The 18,844-nt window shown below is 41.7% G+C and overlaps 1 protein-coding gene across 1 annotated transcript in view; it reads left to right on the top strand.

The window, feature by feature from the left end:
• Nucleotides 1–18,844, top strand: part of LOC131901704 (BCAS3 microtubule associated cell migration factor) — a 383,069-nt gene that overhangs the window by 99,051 nt on the left and 265,174 nt on the right. Inside the window, exons 9-11 of the mRNA XM_059252806.1 lie at nucleotides 3,147–3,271; nucleotides 7,102–7,267; nucleotides 8,940–9,040. Of these exons, the coding sequence (XP_059108789.1) occupies nucleotides 3,147–3,271; nucleotides 7,102–7,267; nucleotides 8,940–9,040 (392 nt within the window). The remainder of the gene's footprint in view (nucleotides 1–3,146; nucleotides 3,272–7,101; nucleotides 7,268–8,939; nucleotides 9,041–18,844) is intronic.

Here is an 18,844-nt window from a genome sequence, read left to right as displayed (position 1 = left end):
TATCTTTATTCAAATTGCCTTCTTAACTCATGAGATTTACTGACGTCCTATCACCGGATAAAGGATAACTGATGAAATATAAGAATAAAGTAATAGTTTTTTTCATACATTCAACACGATTTTACCATAACATGTCGTTTCTCATAACACATTTGAGTTTGTATAAAACGGTAGTGTGCTAGGGCTGCCTTTCAAAATGGAATGGTGGGAAGCCTATACAAGTATAATGAAATCTAGCTGCTGCTAGTCCCAGGCTTGCTGAAATGTAAGATGATAAATGGATAGAATGTTTTCAAAGGATGCATTGATGCCCTATAATTTTTCCACTTTTCACAATTCTGTTAGAAAGCTGGTCTTTTGTACCAGTAATATTTTTGAGTTCTTTAAGTACTTTAAAGGAACCATATATTCTCTCTTGAAATGGCACGGCCACTTGTTATTACATGATTAAGTAACACCAACCACAACAAAATCTCACCCAGTAATTTGCCAGTTTGAACTGGTCTCTGAAGCTCACTTGTACATCGTCCGTCCCTGACTCCTGATAAGGAGTCCCACATTGCAGACAGTTTTCAGAGAAACTCTTTGGTGGAGGCTGTGGAGGTGGTGCAAGCAAGAGGCCCGAATTCAGGTTCCCAGCACCCGTAGAAGTAGCAAAGCATGGGATCAGATGTCTGTCACTCCAGCCTGGGGCCAGGGGTAGAGTGGGAGGTGAGGCGAGTAGGTGGATCCCCGGATCTTGCTGGCCAGCTAGTCAGGCTCTAGACTCAGTGAGAGAACTGTCTCCAAAAAGACAGTAATGATGACAATGACGTCATCAAGGACAACAGGGTGGACAGCAATAGAGGAAGACACCTGACTTTGGCTGCTGCTGCCCATCGCAAATGCACACACACCTTTACACACACAAATACAAATAAATATTCCAGGGTGGTTTCTCTCTCCTCTCCTGGAAACCCCTAAGGGGCATGTCACAGATGGCAGTCACAGGAGCCTGTCAGTTAAGTGTTAGTCCCTCAGTGATGGAGTGGGAACTGTTGAAGGGCAGCACACACTCTAAGGTAACACACAAGGAGATGCACAGTAGACGATTATTTGTGGCTTTAAGTGACCTAGATATCGGGAGGGCACACACACGCTCAAGTGTGGGAGGAAGGGTGATGCTGTGGCCTTTCTGGTGGGTTCTATGGGAGAACAGCTATGCAGAAAAGAAAGTGTGGGACCACATCCATGACATCACATAAACCATTCTTCAAAGACTGATGCAATATTTTACTCTTCTCTGGGAAGCTGACCACAGTTGGTTTTGATATTTTCTATGTGTATGTGTATGTGATTTAGTGGGAACAGTGTGTTCAGCGAGTGGTTGAAATACGTGGTTGAAAGAAGTGGCCTTTTTGTGCGTTATAGTGTGTGTACTATAGTGGTTCAAAGTGGAAGTTCAGCCGGACCAACCAGGGCAGCATCTATTCCAGCCCCCCACCCCCTTCAGGAAAAAGTGTCAACACAGAAATCTCAGGAAATTAGATGCTGGAGAGTGTTTCAAGTGTTGCAGGGATAGGAAAAGTGAGATTACTAAAGTACTATCTGAAAAATAGGCAAAATCTGTGAGCTGTAGATGGAAATGTGTGTTGTGTTATGAACTGAGAGGGCCCCACCTCCGGGAGCCTGGCTTGCTTTCTCTAACATAGTAGGTTCTCAGCCTTGAACACCCTGTAGAATCTGCTGGGGACAGGGAGGTGGCTCTGAGAATTATTGGCTCAGATTGTTGCCAACCTTTGCTTTATTACATCTGGAATGGGGTCTGATTAGTGTTTGCTCAGTGTCTGAGAAGTTCTCTGTGGTTCTGCTATCTGGAGAGCATACTGTGAGAACAAACACAGTCCCCAGCATACACAGTAGGCATTACCATTTATATCATGCCTTCTGGTAGTCTGAGCTCTGAGTGGGAAGTTGAGGAAGAGTCACATAACTAATGAATGGCAGTGGTGGGACATTCCAGTCGGTTTCTTCTGGACACCAGAAACCAGTCTGCCCATTGCAGCACATCTAGTAGGAGGTACTAGGATAAAGTGAGGCAACAGAAGAAAGTGGTGCTCATATTGGTGGTAGGACTCACTGCAGAGCTGAGCCCCAGGGCCTACCGTCATGGGATCCATCCAGGCTGTGACGCCTGCCAGGGTGTCATTCTGGACTATGAATTAGAGAGGTAATCTATGGAAGGTGGTCATATAGTTGCTAGTTAGTGTTGAGAAATTTGATGATTCAAAAGAGAACAGAACTTCAAGAATTGAAAGAAGATGAAAGCTTGTGAGTAGAATGTAGGGATATGAAAATGTAAATGTATTGTGCACAACTGAGGGAAACAGGATCTCAGTGGAAGTCACTTGAAGTAGCAGTGGTTAGTACATACATCCTTGGTCATAGCAAAGAGAGAACAGATTTGTGTTCGGTAAGCTTTCAGTATTTAGCTCTTTCCTGGTCCTTTCACTGAACAAAATAGATGAATCATTTTCACAGATCAGCAGGAAAAGAAGCAAACGGCAGGAGGAAGGCTGACTCTGATTGCAGTAGGTCATTGCAGTAGACCCTCTAGTGTGGGTCTCCGCAGAGGCACCACCAGGGCTTCGTTTGAACCATCCTCATTTCCATGCATGCTTCTCTGTGTACTGTGCGGGTCGTCTCGTCTTGATGTCAGAACGAACTGTTAGCGGTGGAGATGCGTGTGTCCCTTCTTTTCTCCACTGAGCAATTTCCAGTGAAATGTTGGCCGTCTGAAAGGAGTGGCTGTAATTCCGAACCCAGCACCCAGCTCAAAAGCAATTTGTTTGCTTTGTTGAGACACTCTCTTCCTATGTTACCCAGGCTAACCTTGGAACTCTGTCACAGAAAAGTATCCCCCCTGCCCCAGGCTCTCAGTAGCTGGGACCACAGGTGTGTGCCACCACACCCAGCTCTCTTAACAAGACCCTTTAACTTTGGAATCCTTTCAGTTTTCCATTGGTCAGTAGCTCTCTGAGGGGAATGCATGACTGTTCTGTAGCACCTCCATGTTTAGTGGTAGGGCTTAATTTTGGGAAAAGCTTTCCCAACATGGAAGACTGTGGTTCATTGTGGTAATTTTTAACATTCTTTTCCTTTTTAAGCAAAGTTAAACCACCTCCACAAATTTCCCCGAGCAAATCGATGGGCGGCGAGTTTTGTGTTGCGGCAGTGTTTGGGACCTCCAGGTCGTGGTTTGCCAACAACGCAGGTCTGAAACGTGAAAAAGGTACGTGCTTTGCTGGTGCTCAGCTTTGCCCTGCTGCCTTTACCTCTTAGGTCACGGGGTGAGCATCTCCCCTACAGAACTCTATAACTAAAAATAAAATTAGGTCCGCTTCTTTCTTTTTATCTATCATATCTGGCCTTAACTAATCAAGTCTCTCCAAGAATTAAAACTGTTTTCTCACACAAATGGGAAATGAATTTACCATTGACTGATATTTTTATTTATTTTCGAGACCCGGCTGTATTTAATTCAACGTGTAGGAACTCACAGAGATCCATCAGCCTCTCTTATGCTGCTATTATATTTGTGTACTACCTCAACTGGCCCCGTTGACTGAATTTTACCTCTCTCTCTCTGTCTCTCTGTCTCTCTGTCTCTCTCTGTCTCTCTCTCTCTCTTTAATGACATTGCACATCTGATCTCAGGACTGTCTATTTTGTACCCATTCTCTCTCTCTCTCTCTCTCTCTCTCTCTCTCTCTCTCTCTCTCTCTCAAATGACATTGCACATCTGATCTCAGGACTGTCTATTTTGTATCCTCTCTCTCTCTCTCTCTCTCTCTCTCTCTCTCTCTCTCTCTCTCTCTTTTTATTTTTATTTTATTTTTTTTTTTTTTGGTTTTTCGAGACAGGGTTTCTCTGTGTAGCTTTGCGCCTTTCCTGGAACTCACTTGGTAGTCCAGGCTGGCCTCGAACTCACAGAGATCCGCCTGGCTCTGCCTCCCGAGTGCTGGGATTAAAGGCGTGCGCCACCACCGCCCGGCTCTCTCTCTCTCTTTTAAATGACATTGTACATCTGATCTCAGGACTGTCTATTTTGTACCCATTCTCTCTCTCTCTCTCTCTCTCTCTCTCTCTCTCTCTCTCTCTCTCTCTCTCTCTCTCTCTCAAATGACATTGCACATCTGATCTCAGGACTGTCTATTTTGTATCCATTCTCTCTCTCTCTCTCTCTCTCTCTCTCTCTCTCTCTCTCTCTCTCTCTCAAATGACATTGCACATCTGATCTCAGGACTGTCTATTTTGTATCCATTCTCTCTCTCTCTCTCTCTCTCTCTCTCTCTCTCTCTCTCTCTCTCAAATGACATTGCACATCTGATCTCAGGACTGTCTATTTTGTATCCATTCTCTCTCTCTCTCTCTCTCTCTCTCTCTCTCTCTCTCTCTCTCTCTCTCTCTCTCTCTCTCTCTCAAATGACATTGCACATCTGATCTCAGGACTGTCTATTTTGTATCCATTCTGTCTCTCTCTCTGTCTCTCTCTTAAATGACATTGCACATCTGATCTCCGACTGTCCATTTGTATCCACTCTTTACTTTCAGGTTTTGCACCAGCTAATTTCATAGTATTGTCTCTGAAGTAGGAAGAAGAAAATTCTGTAACGTCGGGACCCACCAACCCCACTAACGTTAGTTACTGTTAGCTAAGGTGTATGTTGTGCTTCTGCGTGGGACCTGTGTGCATGTGAATGCATTTGCCTGCAGAGGATGGCCAGTCCCCTGGAGCTGAAGTTACAGGTGGTTGTGAGCTGCAGGCTTTGTGCTGGGGACAACTGCCGAGCCATCTCTCTGATTCCTGCCACATTAAAATAATAATAATAATAATAATAATAATAATAATAATAATAATAAAACCACAAAATCCCCAAGCCCCCAAAATAAAACAGAAATGCCAGACTGTTACTGAGAAATAAGTGTCATGGTCTGTGGTTATCACTGCTCCTTTGAGTTGTTGGGATTGCTATGTTCTTCTTTGCTTTTAACTTTAAAAAAAATTTTTTTTAAATTTTAAGTGTATGAATATCTTGCCTTCATGTGTGTACGTACACCAAGTGTATGATGGGATCCACGGAAGTTGGAAGGGGGCTTTGGACCCTCTGGAACTGGAGTTAATTTGGTGAGCCACATGTGGGTTGCTCTTCACCCCTGAGCCATCTCTCCAGCTCCAGCTGCTGTGTTTTTAACCTGCTTTGATCACCAGGATCAATACCTAGATTGTTTGTGTAATTATTGTCTTAGTATGTGATTTGTTATCATGTATATATTTTTTCTTTTCCCAGTTATAAGGCTTGAGCCTAGGACCTTTCCTGTGGTCTCTGTTTACATGAATGTTTACATTCATATGCCAAGTAAACAGTTTTGAATACTTTATTATGATTCAATTAGGTCACATACTAGCCCCTGGCTAGTTCCACAGTTGGTTTTGTTCTTGGCAAAAATGGCTCTTCTCCATGCTCTCTGTTGGCAGTCAGACACCAGCCATTTCCCTTGCTATCATCTTTCAGTGACCACTCCCTTGTAATAGGAGCTTAGCACAGCAGGTGCCTTCCCAGTTAGGAAGGATACTGTAGAGGAGGCAAGCCTCCCATTTTCTTATCCCATCTTTATTTTTTTTTGTTAGTACCTTTGGTTTAATGATGCTATCGGAAGGACTTTTTGTTATTCATTAAAACCTTCTGCAAAGCTCCATTTCAACCGTGTCTCCCTTCTGTCCTAATTACCCCTTTTGCTTGCTACTCCTTTATGTCCCACAGGCTAGTTAGTCATTGGTCAGTCTCTCAAATCAGCTGTAATGGATTCGTCCGACACAGAGATAAGATGACCCACACAGCGTTCATAAGCGATCCTAAGTCCTCCTCGGCTTACTGTAAAACATGAGATTCAGCACCGAGCCTGCCCGGGCCGTGTGTACATGTATATGCCCTATAAAGTCCTCTGATTACATCCATACTAGCACTGATTTCTCTGTGCATCGCTAGCCTTCCTTTCCCACAGGAGCCAGTAATCCCATTGAGAAATGGACTGAGAACTACTTTGAGGAGGCTCTTTACTTTTTTTTCTTATGTTTCTGGTTCACAGGCAAATTGAGAGAAAGCTACAGAGAATTTCTGGCTGTTCCTTGGCTCACTTGTGCTCAGCCTGTATCGGGAGGGTGCTGTATTTATTTCAGCTGACGGCCTTGCACAGACAAGTGTTGAGTTTTTGTTTGTTTTCATCCAGATGTTAATATTTAAGTTTGCTGTTTGTGTGCGTGCGTGCGTGCGTAGAGGCCCCAGAAGTGGATGTTGGGTGTCCTGCTCTACTGTTTCATCCTTGTTTGGTTGAGTCAGGGTCTTCCTGAACCTGGAGCTTATTTGGTGACCAGTGAGTCCAGTGATCCTCACTTTGCATCCCTTTTCAGCACGGACTTTACAGGCTCATGTTTGACTATGCCCATTCGTGTTTTTTGTTTTTATTTTGGGTGGTTGGGTTTCTTTGTTAGTTTTGGTTTTCAGTGGTTTCTGGGGCTTGAATTCATGGTCTTGTGTCTGTACAGCAAGCACTCTTCACTGTTGAGACCTCTGCCCAGCTGATAAATTTAAGTCTTCCAAGAACACATAGTTGAACTGTTAGGATGACTTAGTTCCACACCTAGCTTTTCATGCAGGTCAGATGTTCAAGCCAGTGCAATTCAACTTTATTACATAGATTATTCATTTTCAGGTAATCCTCCCATGTTCTACTCATGTCATTTATTTTCCATAATATGTGGGATAATAAATAAGATAAGAAATTCAAATTTTTATAACATAGTGTTTAGCTGTATTACAGTTTTGAACATAATGGTATCATTCTTGAAACAATTGATTTATATTTGAAAATGTAGTGGTGTGTTCACTGGCATCTGCTTATGCAAGGCACCTTCAGAGAATGTGCAGATGCCATCGGACAGAGCCCTTACTATTTTCTTCTGGCAGCCCAGGTACAGACAGCAGGGTCAATAATGTAAAACTCCTCCTGTGATCTTTCTCTGTCATCATTACATGTTTTGTTGTGATTCTCTGTTTGCAGATCAGTCCAAACAAGTTGTAGTTGAATCTCTTTACATCATCAGTTGCTACGGGACCTTAGTGGAGCACATGATTGAGCCCCGACCGCTCAGTACTGCTCCCAAGATAAGTGATGACACACCACTGGAGATGATGACGTCACCCCGTGCCAGCTGGACACTCGTTAGGTAGTCCTCTCTTCCTCCTTCCCCACCACATGAAAGAATAAAAATGTACCCTTTTGTGAAATCTCAACATACATACCTGTGAAATTTATCTACTCACAGTCATATGTACTTGTATATATAATTTCCCTTCTTGCCCTTGTCACCAGAATCTTGTACCAATGGGTTTATGCACTGTGGTCTGGTTTCTTTAGTCTGGGAAGACTTTAGTCCATTTATTTCTTTTTTATTGGCCATGGTCTACATGCAGTGCAGTGTAGGCACTGCAGTTATGTGTGCACCCTTCTGCAGTCACTCTCCTTCATCAGGTAAATGAACCCTGGACCATTTCCCCCCAGCTCTGCTCAACCCCCACTAGCTTACTTTGTATTGCCTGCCTTTGCCTACTCTGGTCACTAAATAATGGAATCATGAAATATGTTATCCTTTGTGTCTGATTTCTTTCAGTTAGCATATTTTGAAGGTCTGTATTAATGCAGTGTATGAGACTTTCATTCCTTATATAGCTACTATATAGGCATACCACATTTTGTCTATCCATTCATTAGCTGGAGGCCATTTTTACTCTATAGCTGTCACTAATATTGTTGCTGCAAATATTCAAATGCAGAATTGTACATGATGATATTTTGCACTGTCTCAGGGGATATAATCAGAGATTACAATCTCTGTTTGAACTTTTTATATTTTTGATTGTGAGCCTAGCCTTTAATGGCCGAGACAGCTCTCCAGCCCATTTGAACATCTTGTTCTTTGTTTCTCGTGTGTGCATTTCTTTGTCTTGTGTTTCCCTTATTCCAGTCTCATGTACTCCTTGAAAGTAATGCTGTTAAGGGAAATAGGAACTAATACCAAGAGATTCTAAAGTCTCCTTTAAAGTGATCCTCCAGGATGCAATGGTTAGGCACTCAGGAAGTGTTTAAGAATCATCTCAACTCATGTAATGAGTAGAATTTTTATAAGCTAGCATAGAAGAAGAAATGAAACCTGGAATAAAACCCACTTAATATAGTGAATTGTGCAAGGGAGAAAAACAATCACCCGACATGTATGAAAGGAAACAGATAAAAATGGATATGAAAATGACCCCTCTCCTTTTGACATTTTAAAATATTCTATTGATTTTTTTCCTCATGGCTCCAGCATTCTTTACTAGTACTCACTATGCCGGATTGATCTGATCAATATCTGATTTATCAAGCTTATTTAAAATTCAGCAGATCTAATTAAACTTACTGCAGTCTCACTGTTGAAATAGCTAATTCAATGCAAAGTAAGTTGTCCATTTACACAGCTACTTTTTTAAAGATTACTTTTACATACTTTGTTTCGAGTTGAAGATGTCTAACACTGGTCAAAAATGAGATAAAATGGCATCTCTGTAGTTGGCATTTGAATCCTGCTCCTCCTCTCTCCTTTTTGTCTTTCTTATCTAGCTGATTACAGTCTAGTTCTGATAAGGTAACGTTGGCTCCTTGTTATCTGTGTGGCACATTGCCACCTTTTTAGTTTGTAAAGTTCCTGGCCTTGTATGTCAAGTTAAAGAGCATCGATCTTAATGATTACACATTCATTTTAATGCTCAGAAGTCGTGAGAGACTCTATCAGGGTCTGCGGGTGATTTACATCCCATCTATGAAGCTTAAATATTAATATTCTTCTGCTGTTTCCTTAGAACGCCTCAGTGGAACGAACTGCAGCCACCATTTAATGCGAATCACCCTCTGCTCCTGGCGGCAGAAGCGGTGCACTATTACCAGCTCCTGCTCGCTGGCTGTAAGTACTTCTCATCGCTTTACTTTTGGTTCTGTTCTAATTTTGCTTCCATATGTTCATTTCTGGATTTGTAGACTTTCAAAGCATATTTGCGCATTATCAGTCCATGGTTCTTAAACAGCTGCCACTTTCCTTCCCACGAACCATAACTATGCAGAAGTTTGGGGAAAAAATCAACAAAACAATAACCCACAAAACAAAGCAAACTACCTAGAACATGTGACCTAGCAGGCTATGGAGAGCAGCTTCACAGAGCCTGGGACCTGTTCCTAAGAGAATAAAAAGAAGCACTCCATCACAGGACGCCACCATAGCAGCTTCGGCCTGTCGTGGAGCTTTCTGTGGACTCCTTGATGGGCTCAGCTTCGTTGGGTTTTTGTTTGTGTTTGATGCTGGGGATCAGACCTTGCACGTGCTTGCGGAGTACTCCTCAGCTGAGCGGAGTACTCCCCTCAGCTGAGCTGGTTTCCTTGTGTCCTATTGCTATTTGTAGATATTGATGTTCATCCAGCCAGATACTTTTATTTTTAATATGGGAAGCATGAAGAGACAATTTAATATTTATTATCCAGTTTGTCTTCATAGAATTAAAAATGCTTTACAATTATAATTCAATTGGGAAGAATATATTGGATCCTAATTGAACCTGATGGCTCTGAGTACTGCAGGCTCTTAGAAACTTCCTAGAAATCAACAATGACAGATTTTTAATGGTAGTCGTTGTGCTTAGCAATTATGCAGCTTGAGTTAAAATAGTTGTAGAGCTGTTTTATTTCATTTTATAATGTGTTACATATTATGTTGGAATCAGGAAAAATTTATAGGCTTTGTTCTACAGTTATGAAACGCCGTAAGTAATAAATAGTTGGCAGTCTTATTCCTGTACGTTCGAACTCGGCTTTTTCCAGCACATATTTGTCAAGTGCCTACTATGTGTCAGGTACTTACAGTATAAAGGGCAGTCAGTTAGTGCTTCTAGCCCCAAGCTACTCACTGTCCAGTGGGAGAGACAAATGCAAGTCAGAAACACTGGGATAAATTTCTCTGGAGAATCTTGCCTTCAGGACTGCTCTGAACTGAAGGCATGAGGGAGGTGGAGAAGGAGAGCATGGTGGGGCGGGAGATGTGGAAAAGGATGCAGAGATTTGCCATTTTCTAGTTTTTTTAAATCATATTGTTAGATGATACAGGACAAATGTGGCGTATATAATTTCAAAGAAAAATTGTGAGCATTTTTTTTTTATTACTTCTTCCCTTTTTTGTTTTTTGTTTTTGAGACAAGGTTTCCCTGCATAGTCCTGGCTGTCCTGAAACTAGCTCTGTAGCCCAGGCTGGCCTTGAACTCACAGAGATACACCCGCCTCTGCCTCCCGAGTGCTGGGGTTAAAGGCGGGCACCACCCTGCCCTGTATCACTTCTCAATAAAAGGCAAAACTCCCTAATCATTGAGTTGTTGTTGACTCAGCTGATCCCGGCTCCATTTTGTTGTTTTGATGCCTGTTAGTTCTGATTAGCTGACAGTGTAAAGTCTGAAGTGTCTAAGAAGATAAAGTTAAAAACCATACTACATCTCTTCCTTTTTCATACCAGTCATAAGCTGGTTGATACCATTGACTTTAGCTGCCTCTAACACTTTTGTCCAGTTTAATGAAACTCACCACTGCTGCTGATAACCATCCATCAAGTGCTTTCATGCATGGTGATGACACCATCAGAATTGCTGTGTGTGTGTTGAAGTAGGGCCCTGCACATAGTAGGTCAGTGTAGACCCCTTACCTTCTCCTAAGTCTCCCTTCAGCACCACTGGATGGCAGTTTTAGAAAGCTCACTCCTGGCAGCTTTGCAGCAGGATGCTTAGAAGAAAGGGATTGGGCAAATAGTTTTTAAACAAGGCGAGATCTTCATCTGTACAGGCCTGGGAGATGCAGGCTTGGCCTAAGCACCTTTACCAACTGGACCTCTGTTCGGCTTCTGTTGTCTCTGTATATGGATTGGAATGATACAGATGGGCCTGGCTTTTAAAGTTTTACACACACACTCACTGACCTGCTAGTGTGTTACATAACCGAAACTACTAGCTGCAGAATTCGGACATTTGGGATACATTGCAATAGGGGCAGTACTGGTGTTGGTTTAAACAGTGCCTTTACTTCTCCTCTGGAACACTCCTTGTCTGCAAGTCCCCTCACAGAAGCCATTTGGAAAGATACTTTACCTCCTGCAACACATTTACTATTTCTGGTGTTGTGGGTGTTTGTTTTGTTTTACTGACGACCCAAGTTTAAAATCACCTTTGAACCTAGGGGCTTTCCATGACGTGTGGTAGAACCCTCTCTGCAATGTGCTGGGCTTTGTGATTGGTCCTCAGCAATGATGGGGACATAACCCTTTACTTTCCAACTCAAAGACTTTGATAAGTATCCTTTAAAACTATCTTTAATTGAACTCCGGAGCCCTACTGTAAACTTCACAGATGTTACAGTTTTGTTTTTTGGGTGGTGGTTGTTGTTGTTTTCTGTTTTTTGTCTTTGGAGCCATTGAAAAAATGTAGCAAACTTGCACAAACTCCAGCAATGATATAGTAATAGGCAAAAAATGATGTAAATAGAAAGAGGAAAGAGACTGTCTCAGGGAGAAGAGAGCAGCCCAGCAGGACCCCCTATTCATCCTAACAGATACACTGTTCTCCGTAAACACTTTGTTCCACATTGTAGCAAGGCCGCAGGGAGGAAAGAAAATCCTGATGACTCCTACCCACCTTTAAGACAAAGCAAGCAAAGCCCCCACATTCTGTGTGCCTCATCCTTGTAGCTTTTACTTCTGTTCAGGAAAATGCCACATTGGGGAGTCCTGACAGTGGAGGCCTCTGTGTTCGTGGTAGACAGGATCACATTCCAATAGTTCCTCCAGATGTCACAGTGCAGGGTGAGATGACATCAGAGTCAGTAGTTTTGTTGAACCATTGAAGACTGCCATTTTTAATCATTTTTAAAAAGTATAATATATGATGAATTTATATGTTGAAATTAAATGTGCAGATGGTAATCTTGCTGTTTAGGTCAGTAGAGGTGAAAGTCAAGAATATATATATTCTTTTGGACATAAAATTATTGATGAAATTTTTATTGAAATTATTGTAGAGCTGTAGAGATGACTCAGTGGTTAAAAGCACTTAGTGCTCTTCTAGAGGACCTGAGTTCAATTCCCAGGACCCACATCAGGAAGTTTATAAATGCCTGTAACTCCAGCTCCAGGGGATTAAACTCCCTGTTCTGGCTTCCAAAAATATGTGCACACGGCGTGTGTGTGTGTGTGTGTGTGTGTGTGTGTGTGTGTGTGTGTGTGTGAGAGAGAGAGAGAGAGAGAGAGAGAGAGAGAGAGAGAATATATAAAATATATTATTTTAATATAAAATATAAAATAATTTTTTGTTGAGATTAGGGATTTATTGTTGATATTATATTTTTCTTTCAAAATCAAACACACTTCATTGTAGTATATTCCTTTGACAAAGCTGAAACTAACCTTTATATTAGAGCTTTGTGTACTATTCCAAAGGACACAGTAACTTTTTCTTTAGTCTTTGGACCTTAATACAAGTTAAAAAAAAAAAGTCAGAAATCACTAGAGTCTAAGCATCTTTATTCCCCAGTAAATTGTGTTCTGCTGGCCCAGCACAAAGAATCCTTAGTGTTTAAAGCGTCACAGTTTTTCATTCCAGTTCTAACTTACATGTTTGGGTGAATTTTAATGCCACTGTTTTTGCAGTTCAGTAGAGATATCTCTTGTGAACATTGGTACTCCAGACACAGAATGGTTGGTTCTCCCCGACACACACACACACAGCCAGAGAGAGAGAGAGAGAGAGAGAGAGAGGGAGAAAGAGAGAGAGAGGGAGAAAGACAGAGACAGAGGGGGGGGTTGAGACTGTGAGAGCATTCACATCACTCTTGTCTGTGATTGACATTGTCAGTGCCAGGGAAAAACAACTAAATATGCAGCACTTTTTTTCTGAGCTGCTCTCTCTCAATGTCGTGTTCTATTAGTTTGACATCCCGGATTGCATTGCTGTTGTGGTATGTACCAAGGATGGTGGAGGCACTCAGCAATGTTTCCTTGCATTGTCCATTATAAATATTTGCCCAGCACTGGGAGAGGTGGAAAAGGAAGACTAATGTTTTTCTCTTGTAGAGGAAACTTGTAATGTAGGACTTATTTAAAGAGTATTTATAGTCCATTGTTGGCCATAGGGTGTGTCATGCTGCCCTGTCCAGATCCACTCGAATAGTGTATTACATTTGAATATTTCCCTATTGAAACTTTTTCAGTTGGCATATGCCATTCCCTAGAGAGATTATTTCCATGAAATGGTGTTTTTCTGTAAGAAACTAAAGTTTGAGACCTCTAGGGCCTCATTTGGACTATATGTGTGTTCTATAGCTTGGATGAACCTTGTGAAATCGTTGATTCCCATTCTAAAAATGGTATGAAATAGTTGCTGTGAACTATGTAGATTTGAAAGTTTGGATTATATCAACCCCTAGACTTAGCATACCTGCTTTCATTTATTTCCAGGTCTTTACCTAGATCATCAGAATAATTTTTGTATATGCAGATCACATTCCTGTCATTACTTTTTTATGGAACTGAAATGAAGTAAACGGAAGGTATCTATAAAAAGAATCATCTAACCTATTAGTATCTGTTAATGTTACAGAATTCCACGTGTTTTCTTACAGAAGCTCACTGTCATATTGGAGTGTTTGATGACCTGCTATTTTTCCAAATATAGTTCTGACTAGACTTTTTTCCATTGATGATATTAATATTTATTACAGTGAATTGGCAGATTTAACTGGTACAGACATTGATTATGATAAAGGAAAATATTGTACAGAAGTCTGTAGGCCATTAAGATCTGTGCATCTGATGTCATTTACTCTGTTCCGGTTACATTTACGATTTTTAAATAGATCCTGCTGCCATAGGCGTGTAGGAGGCTAGAAATAGAGGGTACCAGCAATACCTGTTCACCATTTTCTCCAAAAATGTGGGGCTGGACTCTACTGACAGGGCCTGGCTTACCTGCAGTGACGTAATGGGTTGATGTTGGCAGGCTCCCGGTTTGACATGCCGTTGCTTCCATCAGTGAGGTTAATTGCTAATAAATGACTGAATGGGAATTCAGGGGAATGCTGCAGCCGTCTGCTCTGTTAGTGGGAGCAGGCGCTCTGGCGCCATTTCAGGATCACTATTTGTATGTGTCTGTCAGAGTTAGAATACAGCCATTTCTCTCAGTTTCAGCCTTCTCTATAGAATTTCTGTCAATTGTTTGACTCCATTAAGTGTGCAGAGGAAATAAAAGCCTGAACAGGCAATCCACCGGGGGCTATGGATAGACCTTTTCTTTGTCCATCCTCAGAGCACTGCATTAGGTCTCATTATCCATTTATAATAAGTGACCTCTGCCCTCTGGGTCATAGAAAAATATTCAGTGTGCTTTTCTGTCACAGAGGGCACCTTTCTCAGCCGTCATAAAACAATGGGATGTCTTATAGTTCAGAGGAATAGTTCACACCGAAGGTTTTTACGCAAATACACAGCCTTGTGCCAAGTCAGTCTGGCCAGCTTTCCCCTTGCTCTTCGCTGATTCTGAAATGGGCCAGTGGGAGCCTAATGTGAGGAATGTGAACAGTATTCTGTGTCTAATCTTTCTCATTCTAATTCAAAAATTTTTGTTTTATTGAAGTAGTTTATTTCCCACTCAGTTTGCATTGATTGATAGAGAAATATACACTGTCTTAGATACAGTCAATGGATTGAGCCATTGGCCACCATAGACTCACGATTGCTCTTGAGATTATTGGTTATTGATTATTGACTCTTAAAATCCAGACTTTTGCCCCAGCCACTAGTGACCCTCTCTCCCACTGAGGAGTTTGGAAAGCTCCAGGTTTCTCTTGTGCTGTGAAGTTGGAGCAGGCGCCAGGAAAGCATTGCATAGCTAATGGTTTCATCTCCAGGTCAGAGTTCATAGACAGACAAGGCTAAGAAGGAGAGAGAAGAGTGATTATGGTTTAAGCACGACCATGAGCCCAAGGCACAGGTTTTTTTCTCTCCAAACCAGTCACAGAAAACCTGATAGTTGTTAGCATTCTCTCCATGACAAGAATTAATATATTAACTGGATTATAGCACTGTTTGACAAACTGCTTACTAATACATCAAAATTGATTGGGCATTCTGTTTTTGAATGACAAATGGCTGCATTAAGAGGAGGAGGGAAATCCATTAATTATAGCTGCTCTCAACTATGGGGAATGTAATCATATAACTATGGATCTTGCTACAGCAAAGATCTCTCCTCCCAGCAGTGTGTCTTACATATGCATCCACACCTCTTTGCCGTTAATGGAGCTGCTCTCCTGTAAATGACTTAACATTTTCCTGCTGTGTGAAACTATTCTGACTGATGGCACAGTAATTCTTTTCTGGTACTCCTGAAAATACCAGGAGGACCGTGTAGCTCAGCTCTTGGCTTCATGCTCAGTTGTGCTTGCTCTGAATTTGTCTCCACTCTTGTGTAACTGGGCACAGAGGGGAGGGCCTTTTGTTTGGGAGTGGGAAATTTGGAAAGAGGTGGTCCTGTTTTCAGAAATGGTTCCTTGAGTTAGTAGTTTCTGTGCCTCGGGTTTCTCATCTTAGTAGTTTCTGTGCCTCGGGTTTCTCATCTTTATAATTAAGCAATGAAAACCCCTTTGCAACTGTAAGAAATTACATAATCTCTGCCCAAGATTCTTGAACTTGTCCTGAAACAGAAATTCAGAACCTAGGAGGCTAGAGCACTGGGTCTGCAGTTAAGAGCATTTATTGTTCTTATGGAGGACCTGTGTTCTTTTCTCAGCACCCACGTGGCGGCTCACAGCCATCTGCAGGCACTCACATGGTGCACATACATACGTTCGGGCAGAACAACCATACACATGAAATTAGACAAACCTTTAAGTAAGTCAGGACCTAGCCCCGCAGAGACTGGAGAGGATTCCAGTCAGCCTCTGTGGCTGACCAATCATCTCATTACTCTCTACCTTTATGTTCTAATGGGAAATGTTGGTATCTAACTAATGATGTCTTAGTGTAAAATAGTGGACTCAAAGGTAACACCTTTTAAACAGTAGAGTCATACTTTCCTTTATCCCTAGGAATACTAGTGTTAGGGGGCTTGCCAGTGTTTATAAAGCAGCAGTAGAACTTTTAGCAGAAGGGAAACCCTGGGTTCCGTCCCCTAATAATGCCAAAATAATGATAATGATAGTAATAATTAAAAACTTTGCTGTATTCTTGCCTCCTTTTAAAACTGGAAATTAATGAGCCCCCTCTGTTGTAGGATTGTTAGATAAGTGAGATTACTCCCTTAAAACGCTCCATCTCGTAGCTTCCATAGGACAAGAGATGTGATGGTAGCTATGGTTAGAAGCCACGGTGGTCAACCGTGTATCCCTGCTTCCTTTTGAAGTCCTTGGCTCTGACAGTTCCCAGGACTTTATAACAGACAGAGCTGAGTGTGGCAGCCAGCAGCACTCTGTGGTAATGCAGCAGCAGCAGCAGCGCAAAGAACGTATCTGTGTCAGCTCTCATCTTCTCAGATCTCTCCTATTCTGTGCATTATCCGAAGTACTAAGCAAAAACTATTTTATTTATCAATTTTTATCTAAAATGCAATTCAGTGTTCCTCTTCTGTCTTTATGCCTTGATCCCCTTCATTCTCCTAGTAACTTGTGAGGAGTTTTGTTTTCTATTCGTACCAAAAAGCTAATTTCTAGAATGTTCTGTGGATGTTTGCCTTAAGACTCAGAAGCTTTATCCTAAAATGAGTAGACTCTTAACATTAAACTTCTGAAGTGTCAGAAGAACATTTGATTCTATGAGATTATTTTTGCAATCATTTCATCAAATGGGGGAGATTGAAATGGCTTTCATTTTCATTCCATATTTTTTTGAAGTTTACAATGAAAAAATTCATATTATGCTAATATCTTAATATTCAGCCAAAATTCAAGTTCCCTGAAGGAAAAAAGAAATGTAGGAGAGACAGAGAACATAAAGGATAGACCAAGAAAGGAGGGATGGAGGAGGAGAGGAAAGAAGGTTGTCAGAGGACAGAAGCCAGACGTCAGAGCATAGGGGCTCTTCCCACGGAGGCATCAAAGGCACACAAAGAAGATGCCATTCTGATTTATTTGAACTGTGGCTCCCTGAATAACCTAGGCTAGTCCATATAGCTCATTCTGTAGCCAAGAAAAGTGTCAAGGTGATGATCAATCTTCACATGAGAAGGGATTAGCTAGGTTCTTTTCAAAAATCTGAAACACTTTTGAGAAGTTTTAGGAATAGGGATACATCTTAGTTTCTAGCATGCACAAAGCCCTGGGTTTAATCCCCAACATTCTGTAAAAATAAAGATTGGAAAACTAATTATAGAAATGGTCAAGCATACACAAAATATAGTAAATCGTTGTGTGGATCTGTCACCCGCCTTGTTTCTGTTTCCCAGGGAAAGTTTTGCGTGTGCATGTGCACACAGTGGGAGAGGGCAGGCTTTCTCTGTGCCTTTCCCTGTGAGCACTTCACTATGCATTGACGATAAATTTAGAACTGCAGATGAGGTGGATGCAGAGGTTTGGAGAGCTCTAGGGGCTGCCATTGTGTGACAGTAGAGGACCAAGTCTTAGAAAATGTTCTCCTGCTTTCAGAGAGAGCTTCTGTGTTCTTAACTGATTTGTCTGGACTTAAAGGGAACATGCAGTATAGACTTAATGATTATTTAGGATTCAGAAATGCATTCCTATGTATGGGCTGAAAATATTGGTGTCTTCCAGGTCTAAAAGCGTTTCTCTCTTCATGCCAAGACAACTTTGCCTCTTTTGCTTAGGCAAGAGAAAATGTCTGTTTAGTTCTTCCTGCTATATAATGATCTAGACTTTCCTAAAATAGTATTAGGCGATAAACAAGTAAAGCATAGAAGAAGCTGCATTAATTCTGTGCAAATGATTCTTGCTTTTATAAATGCTTCCCGCCCTCTTCTTTTTCAGTTTGTTGCCCCCTGCTCTGTTTTGTATTGTTGGTTTTTGTGGCTGTGTTTTGTAGTGCTGGTGATCAGCCCCAGGCCACTGAGTTTCCAGGCAAGTGCTGGGTTATTCCAAGAGTTTGTTTTTTTGTATCAAAATCTTGATGTCTGATTATTAAAGAGCCAAATGGGTGGTCCTGTAAGTTTACATCAATTCAAAGTACACCCTTTCTCACTTTATTCTCTTATAATGTATGGCACTTTTATAATCATTGAATGTAGAATAAAGAATTGATTATTGCTGAAAGAAGTGCATCTACAATGCAAGTGTGCAAGTTAAACTGATTGGTTGTTAGGCTGCTACACTGTTAGTGGATTTTACTCCTGCTCAGCCTGTGTCTCTCTCTCCTCACCTCTCTCTCTTCCTTTGCTTGTCCCCTCCTTTCTCTCCCCGTGTACTAGGGATTGAATGCAGATCTTCGCACATGCTAGGCCGAAGCTTTACTGCTGAGCTACATCCCTAGGCCACTTCTTACCACTCCTCCTCTCCCCGTCCCTGACCCATGTCCCGCCCACACCCCATGGTGGTGCTGTGCCTGTACCCATGCTGTGGCATGTTCCTGGAGGTCTGAGGAAACTTGCTAGAGTCACTTCTCTCCACCATAAGTCTCGGCAATGGGATCAGATCGTAGGCTTGGCAGGAAACTCCTTTACCTGTTAAACTCCTTTACCTGTCG

Source organism: Peromyscus eremicus, unplaced genomic scaffold (genome assembly GCF_949786415.1).
Source record: "Peromyscus eremicus unplaced genomic scaffold, PerEre_H2_v1 PerEre#2#unplaced_226, whole genome shotgun sequence".
Lineage (NCBI taxonomy): Eukaryota > Metazoa > Chordata > Mammalia > Rodentia > Cricetidae > Peromyscus > Peromyscus eremicus.
The sequence above is the reverse complement of the archived record's forward strand: the minus strand, read 5'-3'. Positions and strand labels throughout refer to the sequence as shown.